Source organism: Rhopalosiphum padi, chromosome 1 (assembly GCF_020882245.1).
Source record: "Rhopalosiphum padi isolate XX-2018 chromosome 1, ASM2088224v1, whole genome shotgun sequence".
In the NCBI taxonomy this organism is placed as follows: Eukaryota; Metazoa; Arthropoda; class Insecta; order Hemiptera; family Aphididae; genus Rhopalosiphum; species Rhopalosiphum padi.
Genome location: NC_083597.1, coordinates 73,029,758 through 73,040,888, shown reverse-complemented (window position 1 = coordinate 73,040,888; position 11,131 = coordinate 73,029,758). Strand labels below are relative to the sequence as shown.

The 11,131-nt window shown below is 25.6% G+C and overlaps 1 protein-coding gene across 2 annotated transcripts; it reads left to right on the top strand.

Moving 5' to 3' along the window:
- Nucleotides 1–376: 376 nt before the first annotated feature.
- On the top strand, nt 377–5,801 carry LOC132918085 (uncharacterized). 2 transcript variants are annotated; one of them, XM_060979169.1, is made up of 4 exons: nt 377–616; nt 3,896–4,048; nt 4,431–4,598; nt 5,595–5,801. In XM_060979169.1, the coding sequence occupies exons 1-4, from the start codon at nt 527–529 to the stop codon at nt 5,634–5,636; spliced, it is 453 nt and encodes a 150-aa protein (XP_060835152.1). In that variant the 5' UTR covers nt 377–526; the 3' UTR covers nt 5,637–5,801. The 2 variants fall into 2 exon arrangements, with proteins under 2 accessions (XP_060835152.1, XP_060835151.1); XM_060979168.1 differs by lacking the exon at nt 377–616 and adding an exon at nt 3,077–3,232.
- The last annotated feature ends 5,330 nt before the right edge of the window (nt 5,802–11,131 follow it).

Sequence of the window (11,131 nt, the reverse complement as noted above, 5' to 3'; positions counted from 1 at the left end):
ACAATAACTAGGCATATTATGGTAAAAATAATATTAATGATATTATAAACTAAATAATATTTCTATTTAGGGTCTTCAAGCAGATTTGTAATTGTGAAATTAAAAAGAACAGAAAAATCCAGATTAATGCTTATGTAAGTCTCAGGAGCTTCTAATTCTTGGAAATTATACTACTAACCACTTGACGATACTTTATTCGTAAGTAACTAAAATTTAACCATTGGATTGGTTATATTTTTTTATATAAATTATGTTATACAGTTATTGCCTATATTAGATTATATCATTTTTTTCATAAAACAAATATTAAAAAAGTAAAAACAGTACATAAAACAGTTTTAGGTTATAATTTCAATGGGCTAACGCTATTCTTTATGTAAGAAACTAAAACAAAGTAGTACGGCTTCGAATGTTTGAAGCGTTTGGTAAAATGCGATTTGTCAAGAAATTATTTAGGAGGACTGGCTCTTAAAGATTCATTGGGAAGATGGAAAGAAAATCTATTTGTATTTAACTCACCAAACGCATGCTCAACGATGGGGAATTAATGGTAAATGCGTGGACTACATTCAAGTTTGATTTTGGATTTCCAAATAGAAGTTGTTCTATACGCCCGGTAAAATAATAATTTATTTAACATTACAATAATCTATTTAGTTATTAAAATCAGTTATGATTAACATATAATAAATGTAATTGGTTTCGGTATTATAATACCAATTTTTTTTTAAACAAACATGATTAAGAATAGTATAACCTATAAAGTATAAATATATTTTTAACAAATTAACAATTTAATTAGTTTTGCCAATACATCGGAATACCCATTATATTTAAAATACTTATAATAAACTCACTACTCGATTGTCACCATCATAATTAATATTAAATTTGTAGTTTAACATAATTAGCAAATTTAATTCGATATGATACGGTTTACATCCGTTATACTTGTAGTGTAATTAGTTCAAATATGTTTTATTTTTTCTGTAAAAGGTTAGGTTCTAGATTCTATAAGAACTGCTATAATTTTGAGTCTACTCAGCGACACCGAGCAACTATAATTATTTCAAACGTTGTAAAAAAATAACTTAAACAATAAATAAATACGGATACGTATAAATTACAATAAAAAAAAGAAAAAAATGAAGTATTTGACTGTCAATTCTACATTATGAAAATTAAACGTCCTTGATTATTATTTCTGTATTTACATTTAGAAAATATGTAACCGTTACTTTTTATAAACTTTATAGTATTCCATGATTCGCTCATAAAGCTGAATAAATTATAAATAAAATATTTAATACCCTAAACAAATTTGAATCAAATCACCTATGTGAGGAATTGTACAGCGAGACCAATCTAAGTGTATAACTGTATAATTATCATACAATATTGGTACTCAGTCTGTGTATAGATAAAAGTACATTATAAGTGGTTCATAATTTCAACTACAATTAATGTTCTTGCAGATGAGGAAAACCCGAACCCTATACTATTAAATTTAAACATTTAAATAAAATATGAACTAAAAATGAGAATACGGCAAAATATATACTAACTCGTGAAAAAGAGTATAAATATGCATATTATGCTAAAAAAACAATTACTATAGAATTGGTATTATGAAAAAAATTGTATATCACTAGCTATGTTTTGAATACATATTAGAAAACATGGAATCACCAATAGGTACCTAACCCTAATTATAAATTAATACATTAAATGATGTTAATAATTTAGAAAAATAAATATATTATTGTTTTGTATCGATTATATCACAAAGCTCAGGACAGTTAATGACACCAATACATACATTATACTTTGATGCTATTATTTACATCACTTCACAACAAAATAATTTAAAATGTCAACACTCTCGAAATACGATTATTCCAATAACCGAAGTGGTATAGTGCTACTATAGTTGAGTATCGACTTAATTTTTCATCTCTTCGCATTTGTCTTCTGTTGGAGCATTGACGTTAATCAGTATAGTATTGGACAACATTGTTGCTAGATAAATACAACAAACAAAATCTATCGTATATGACTCAAATCGTTTTATGTCTATAAATATTCTGTCACTGACTATAAACCCAAATCATCTTTCATATCCTATTTCCCCAATGTAGAACACTATTGTTTTCTTCGTTTAATATTTGCTTGGCTCGGGCTATCTAATTTCTTGAATAGCTAATATAGCTAACCCATATTTGTCAATAGATTGTATAATGTGCAAACTCCGTTACATACTTTAAAGTTTAAAAATTTAAGTTGTTTATACCTAGGTTTTTCTGAGGATTTTGTTTTGGATTTTCGTTAACAACAGAATGTTAGTCCACCGCTCAACGCCCACTGCTGAAGGGACAGTTACAGCTAACCAGTGAAAATAAGGTGAAGTTATAGCTGTAAGTTTAGCAGTGGATGGCTGGAACTCCACTATCCATACACCGTCCAATTTTAATCGTCTTTTACAATAATTAGGAATATATTTTGTCCTATTATTATCCTGAATCACAGGGATTCCTATAAGAAGATAAACATAAACAAATAGTTAATGTTAAAAATAAATGTAAGTTAAACAATTGATATAAGGCTTAAAATAATGCTATACGATTCAATCATAAGCTACTGTGCTAGTTATATGGTAATAATTGAAATAAAAATAAACCATAGTAATATTATACATATTATGTATAACTAAAGTTTTTATTGTAACACAAACGTATAATAATTGAGATATGAATACGTGATAGAAATAAAATACGTAGTAACCTATTGTATGGTATCTTGTACATTGTACGCTTATTTTTATTTTTTTATCAATTTATTAAAATAAAATAAATAAATTATTAAACTATTAATATCCGTCTATTATTCAATTTTAGATAATTATGTATAATAACAGAAAAATAAATTAAATACATTAATAATAGCATTTTTATACTTAATAATGTATTGATATTTTATATTACAATACAAACAATAGATATATCAATAAAAATTTAAAAACGGATTTGTATTATTGTTTTAAAAGTAATATTTAGTATCTAGTATTTACACGGTTCAGTTTTATACGTTGCATATTATACTCAACGGTACCAAAAAAAGAATGAAGAGTAACCATGAACATTTTTTGTTTTTTATGTTCATACAACTTATATTTACAGTTAATTTGGAATCTGCCAAGTCTCCCGATGTTAAAATATATTCGACTTCTCCAATTGTAAGTGAAATCTATTTTGAGTATTTTGTAAGAGAAATTTACTGAATTTGTGAGAGACTTTGTATGTTTATGTTTAAGATATTCAAATTAGAAATTGTTTAATTTTATAACTCAAAAATAATATTCGAATTATTTTTTTTTTTTTTTTACGAGCTTTGTGAACATTTAAAAATCTATTTTTGTATTTAATATTTTATATAATATACGTAATATAAAATATTACATTATGTTATATATTTTAAAACTATTAAAAGATAAACATATAATAAACATTCAAGTTGTTATAATTATTTCAAAATAATTCAATAATTCGTGAAATTTTTGTCAAATTTGTATTTAGTGTAAGATATGTCAATGGTGAAATTTCACTTCTGATAGTTCTATATTTAGCAAGAAATGAAGTTAAAAACATAACATCCAAATATATAAAAATTAAACACCCAACTCATTTCCGAAAATTATTCCTAACAATTTCAAAAGTCGTAGTCTCTTAATCTAACTAACAACAATTTAAAACATATAAAACTTACATAAAAGTCCGCACATTCGAATACTGGAAACGTTTCATCTATTGAGAGTTTCTCGTACAGAGTTTAATCTGTACCTGCACATTGTACTATAAAACTATGATAAAATATTAAACTACTCAATATTTTTTTTAAGGGTCCATACAAGCTGGTCTTCAAACAGACTTATAGTGCCAATCCTGCAAAGAATTATAAATTGAAGTATAATTTTTATTTTAGTCACAAGGACAACAAAACAACTCTTTTTGGAAATACAACCATGCATGTTCCATTCGATGACACTTTATTTGTAAGTGGGTAGAATAATTGGGTCAATAAACATAATATTCAACAATGATAATCCATAATTACATTCACTCTTGTATATTATTCTTTCATGAACTAAACATTTATTGTTAATTTAAAAATTTATTTTTTATTTTTTATTTTTTAACTGCTTGATCAATATCCATATTTATATCAATTATCTTCAAATATGAATCTTACAAGGGTTTAAGTGTTCATCCTTTTGTCTATCAAGTCTCTTTTTTTAAAAAAGAAATGTATGATCATATAAGTGGTTGCGGAACATTATTTCAATAAAACAATATAGTTTGTTTTACAATACACAGTATCATTGAGTTTTTCAGATATATACTTAAAATATTTTAACCAGTAATACGTTTTTGTAGTTAGAAGTTAAAATTGCTATGAAAGATGCATACGGAAGTTGGAAAGAAAATTCGTTAATGCATAAATGGCAAAATGCATGCTCTACTTTAAAACAATTTGCCGGAAACATATGGACTGCGTCTTTGTATGGATTAGGCATAAATCATACCAATTGCCCTCTACCCACGGTAAATTTTTAAGTATTTAAAGTTATTTTATTCATGTATTTGTTATAATTAATATGCCACTATATTAGGTATTCAAAGTACTGTACGGGTTTGATTGAAATAGATAATAAATTAAAGTTAAACTTTACAAATATGTATTTATTTTTTAACATAACGTGCATGGGGCCTGGCTATAGACAAATGTACCTACAATAATATGTATAAATATGCATTTATTTGACAAAAATAGAAGGGTCTTTATAATATTATTGGTTTTTAATGCAATTCGTCTAAAATATTTGTTGATTATGTGAATAATTTTCAGTGAATTGTCATGTGAAAATAATATTACAGTAACGATCGAGACTGAAAGTATGTAATATGAAACTTAATATTATCCGAAACGTTGTTAGAGTGGTTAAAGCTGAGTAAAGCAACATCAGTAGTTATAACAAATATCCTTTAACATCGTATTGGTGTATATTTATAATTTCCTTGTAGAAGATAATAGTTATATAGTTATTGATTATGTTCAAGATTTTGCGTAATTTAAAAAATACAATGAACATTTCTTTATTTGAATACTGAATAATCTAAGTTTTTAAAAATTCACGCTCTAAGTAACAATGAATTTAACCAAACCAATAAATGACAATGACATAAATATTTAAAGGGAGATAATAATATATTTTTACTGCTAGTATATTATAATTACAATAAATATTTAACCATCATCGAGTATTTAAATTAAGAACATATATATATAAAAAAAAAAATTATTACTAAATAAGAAGGTGGGAAGAAGTCTGAAGAATAGATAGATATAAGGGAGTTAGGGACCTACGGAGGTGTAGAACAAGTGTAAACAACTCAATATATTGGCTATAATAAAGTGATGGATTTTATGAAAAAGAAGAATTTAAAAATTCTAATTATTTAAATCAATTTACAAATTATAAATTATTTTAACGTTAAAAATTGGTTTGTATAATCTTATACTTGTTTCTGAACTTACAGGGTTTTTATATAGCTCCTGGTATAGATATACTTCAATATTAAAGAACTCCAATCTACCAAAAACATTTTTGTATGGTACATACAAACTTTACATTTATGTATCGCAACAAAATGAAATAATTGGTGGTCAAGTTTTCATTGTAGAATTAAAGCGTCCTTGAAATTTGAAGTATAATAACTATGTTTATCAAGATTTATTATTACAGTTTAGTGCTAATATTTAAAAAAAAAAATGTAATTGTTCGTGTATTTCAAATAAATAAATAATTATTGTTGAATCGCTTAACGGTTAAACATATTCTAGAATCTAAATTGTGTTTTATAATAATTGTAAACAATATATTATATTGTATTATTTTATTTATATTCTAGTTAATCACGTATACTCAGGAATAATACTATAAAAATCCGAAAAAAAGCATTTTTCGTATGGAATTCTGTGAAATAAGACAATCACTGTTCCAAGAGATAAATTAATTACGATTATCCTACAGAGTGCAATTTTTGTATCTATGTTATCTACTTTCCATATAATTTCAATTTTTTTAATAAATCAACTTATAATTCACAATAGTATACTTTCGGTCTAGTCAAAAAAAAAAAAAAATAAAAAACAGAAACGGAACAATGAAATTCATACACAGCTGTGATTTTTACTGTTTTGTATCATATAATGTAAAATAGATGCATTATAATTTTATTGAAATCTACGAAGAACTCATGTTAGTTATGTGATTAATTAATATTTTAACCATTTTTACAGTGTTTAATAGTAATATAATGATGATTATAGGTACATAGAAGAAACAATTCAATAGTATTATATCGTTCAATAGAGTGCTGAAATAAATAACAGTGACAATGTAAATAAATTCAACCACTAAGTATTTTAATTTATATTTTCAGGGAATTATGTATTTCTAATGTCTAATTTTATTTCATTTCAATTATCTACAATTTAACGTGTAAAATATGTTTGATGCCTTAAGAGGTTTGTCTTTGAATTCACTTTATCAACAATATATCACAACACAAAAATACGATCACTAGATAAATCCGCTATAGATAATGATATATCATGTACGCGTTAGCACATAATATGTAATGAATAATAATTAATAGATTACCATTTAATTATAGACAAATTGATTTGGAAATTACTATTTTTCTTACTGAAATCCAAACTATAATCAAAGTTTTAAATAGAATAATCAAATTTAAATTACATTGTTTTCTAAAAACCTAGACATATTATATTAGATTCTTAGCAAGAAATTAATGATTTGATTTTACTACAAGGTTTTATTTTATTTTAAAAATGACATTTGTGTTATCATGCCCCAGAAAAGAAACATTATTTCAGTACACTATTATTCTTAAGCATTTGACAGTTTCTACTATATCAATGCTGGTGGTTATATACAAGCATTTATCGATTTGCTGTTAAGTATGAAAATTAGTCACTGCATATGTCTCCCTACTATAGTCACCCAACACTTCAAAATGGATGTGAGCTCAGGTTCCAAATCGATCGTGGAAGGGTTAGGCAAGCATACACCACTTTCGGTAAACAGAAAATTTAATCAACGTATCCTTGTCAGTAAAACTAAGACTAGGTAGTAGTTACTATCAACATAATATGTTGGTCTCTATTGATTTTAACAAGATTTTTATAGTGTTATTAATATAATATGCCGAACCAACAATTAAACTAGGTATTTCCAAAGTTTTTTCCTGGGGTACAATAACTCACAAGTGCCCTAAAAATGAAAGAAATTAATAGTTATTATAAATGTATATAAGCCATACAACATAGTTTGTCAGTATGTTTCTTTAATGCTTCTTTTTTCTGTACTTTAGTTATAATAGGTTCTTCGTCTTCATCTCCAGATGACATCACAATATACTGATCCTGAGAGGAAACAGAATTTATAGAACTCGAAAGAATATCAGTGGGTCTAGCGTGCATCATAATAAGATTCTCAGGAGCTACAGCAGCAGAAGTTAATAATAATAATAAATTAGGTATTAAATAGTTTTGAAACATTAACAACAAATAATCTTACTAAGAGATTCAATCCTTGTGACTGTAAAAATGTTTAAACGAGAAGGCATATGACCTGCTACACATGTCTCATTCTCTGAAAAAGCTTTACACTTAATACATTTTTTACACCTTTAACTGAAGACTGATGTGCGATTGCTGGTTTCGCATTTTGCTATAATGCTATTAATTATTGTTAAACATTTAATAAAACAGTTAAAAAAAATAGACTTACATATAAATTATCCTTTTTCAACCACTTAGTAGATAACACAAGTTTTGAAGATGCAGGTTATTGTTGATTATTTGTTTATTTGATGTTTGAACAGGTTTTGCTGTAACCTTATTATTTGTAAGAGAAAAACGTCTCATAAAAAAATGACGAGCATTGGTTGGTTCATTTATAGAGAGTCCAAGTTGTTTGATTGCCTAAAAAAAAAATGAACATGAATATTTATTTAAATTATTGATCTATTGTAGTTTTTATCTTAAAAATTACCGATTAGAAATTTGATCTGGAACAGTTATTTTGGTATTTCTTTGAGTTTCCGCACTATTTATAACCTAAAACAAATTAAAATTATATTTAATATAATAAGCACTCAGTCAAACATTAAAAAAAATAATTATTTTATGTTTTCATCATAATTTTGTAAAGTAATAAGAAAACTTACTATTTTTTCTGGTTCGCAAAACACAGGTACAATTGAAACTGGTGGTGATACTTGCACAGCTAGATTATAAAACATTAAACAATTCTAAATGTATGTATTTTGTAAATGTTGAATTAATTATAGTAAAATATTATCATATTCTATGGTGGTCGGCTGGTAGATGCTATTGGAAGTTGTTTTTGTAATGGTGAATTAGGAATAATTGATTTATTCAGATTATTGAAAATATTATTATGCATAGGCATTATGCCTGGACTAGATACCCTAGTTTTAAAAAATAATATTTAAATAATGATCAGTAACAGTAATAAAGACAACGTCAAATGATTGAAAAATTGAACTATTAAATTGAATTGAACGTATTTTTAAATAGTAAATAACAAAATTAAAGTTGGAAACTTTAAATAATCAATAGCTAAATTACCCGTCGCTGCTAGGTTTAAATAAAAACAAAAATAAGATTGTTGAATAATTATATCCAGTATGTCCCGAAAGTCCCGTATCATCCTTAATATCTCCTTAGAAAATCAATAAATTTAAATGCAGTTATTTTCAGTAATAAGTATGGAAATTACTTGTCTTATCAAAACACGAATTGCGTGGTTTCATTAATTTCAATTAGTGGAACACTGATTTCTTTCATAACGATTTGTAAAAATCTAATTATTAGTGAAGCTTTTAGTTAAGATTAAAAATTTCAATTTTTATGACCGATATTAATGGTATGTTAATTCATATAATATACGAAAAATTAATTGTTTCATATTTAAATAATAAAATCTTTATTTTGGGCTAACAATACTTATACATACTTAATTTAAGTTTTTATTCTCATTTCTTAATTTTAGGTTCACTTCACGATAATTATAATACTTAAAAATAAGTAATCAGTTTCGCTGTTTAACTAACCTAACGGTAAGATACAGCTATTATGATTTCTATTAAAAGTCGAGTGTAGGTACATTATGGAATTTAAACGTACTTGAAAATTATACATAATATGTATAAAATAAAATAAATCAATAGTATTGATTATTATTTCATTTCTGTATTTACAATTAAAATTATTTAACCGTTACTTTTTAAATAATTGTATGGTTTTCCATGATTTGCTTTTAAAGCAGAAAAAAATATAAATAAAATATTTAATACCTTAAAAAAAAAATCGAATCAAATCACCTATGTCAAGAATTGTAACAGAGTGGAAAAGTCAATGCTTTATCGGGCACAAGTATTAATCAAATATTTTTATCAAATACACATTACTCATTTCACATAATACATGAAGGAATAAATTATTAATATTTATATTTAAATTTTATATCGAGACAAAATAATTATGTATTATAAATAGGGCTAGGGACTTCATTTTCTTGAAAATCTTAAAATATGAATTTATTTATGCCTTAAAAATCACTAAATATTCGTTAAAAATATGCAATTTATAATAAAAATGATTGATAACCCATGACAGCGTGACTCGTATTGTATTTATACAATTCTTTATTCAGTCTTTGTATAGATAAAAATATATAAGTGTTTCATAATTTCAACTGCAATTAATCTTATCACAGATGAGGAAAACACGAACTCTAGTACTAAATTTAAAAATTTAAATAAAATATGAACTTAAATTGAGAATATGATAAAATATGCACTAACTTGTGAAAAAGAGTAAAATATGAAAAATATACTATTACAGTAGAGTCTTGGTATTTTGAAACAAATTTATAAATCACTAGCTATGTTGTGAATACATATTAGTAAACATGGAATCTGTTTTAAGTATCTAGCCCTAAATATAAATCAAGAAATTAAAGAATAGATAATACTTAATGATTTATAAAAATAAATATATTATTGTTTTGTATTTATTATATATCGTATAACTCGTGACAGTTAATGGCACCGAAACACACATTATACTTAGATGCTATATTTACATGGTTTCACAACCAAACAATTTAAAATGTAAATACTCTTGAGAATCCATTATTTCAATAACCAAAGTAGTATAGTGCTACTAGTTGAGTATAAATTTAATTTTTTATCTCTTCGTATTTGACTTCTGTTGGAAATATAAGTTAATCAGTATCGTATTGAACCATATAGCTAGAATTTTCAACAAGCAAAGACTATCGTTCTTTGACTCAAATATTTTTATGTTAATAAGTATCATTTCACTGATTATAAACCCAACACACCTTTCATGTCCTCCATTGTAAAACACTATTGCTTTCTCCGTTTTATGTTCGATACTTCCGGAGTATCTAATTTACTTAATAACTAATATATCTAGTTCATAATTGTCTGTCGAGTTCAAATACAACTGTCCTTAGAGTTCCAGGATTATGTAATGAGCACACATTCGACATTTCGATCTTTAAATATTGTATTTCCATATTTTTCGAGGCTATTGTGTTGGTTGTTCCTTAACAACGTTTGTTGTGAAGACAAATTGTTAGCCAATCATTCAATAACCCAGTATAGAAAACTATTGCTTCTCTAATTTAATATTTGATTGTCTCGGACTATCTAATTTCTCGAATAAAAAATATAGTTAGTCTGTATTTGTCAAGTTCAAATACTACTGATCTTAGTGTTCAAAGATTGTATAATAAGCACACTTTAAAATTCCGAACTTTAAGTACTTTGTATCCATGTTTTTCTTAACAATATGTTTTTTGCAAGAACGGATTGTAAGTTCATCGCTCATCAACCACTACTGGAAGGCCAGTTTCAACTAACCAGTTAAAGTATGGTGGAGCTATAGCAGTAGGTTTAGCACTGGATGGTTGGAACACCATTATCCCTAAACT

Bases quoted from the DNA above. Each gene is read 5' to 3' on its own strand.
- LOC132918085 (XM_060979168.1), top strand. From the start codon at position 3,119: ATGAAGAGTAACCATGAACATTTTTTGTTTTTTATGTTCATACAACTT. The intron at 3,233-3,895 runs GTAAGTGAAATC...ATTTTTTTTAAG, and splicing joins TATATTCGACTTCTCCAATT to GGTCCATACAAGCTGGTCTT. The intron at 4,049-4,430 runs GTAAGTGGGTAG...ACGTTTTTGTAG, and splicing joins CATTCGATGACACTTTATTT to TTAGAAGTTAAAATTGCTAT.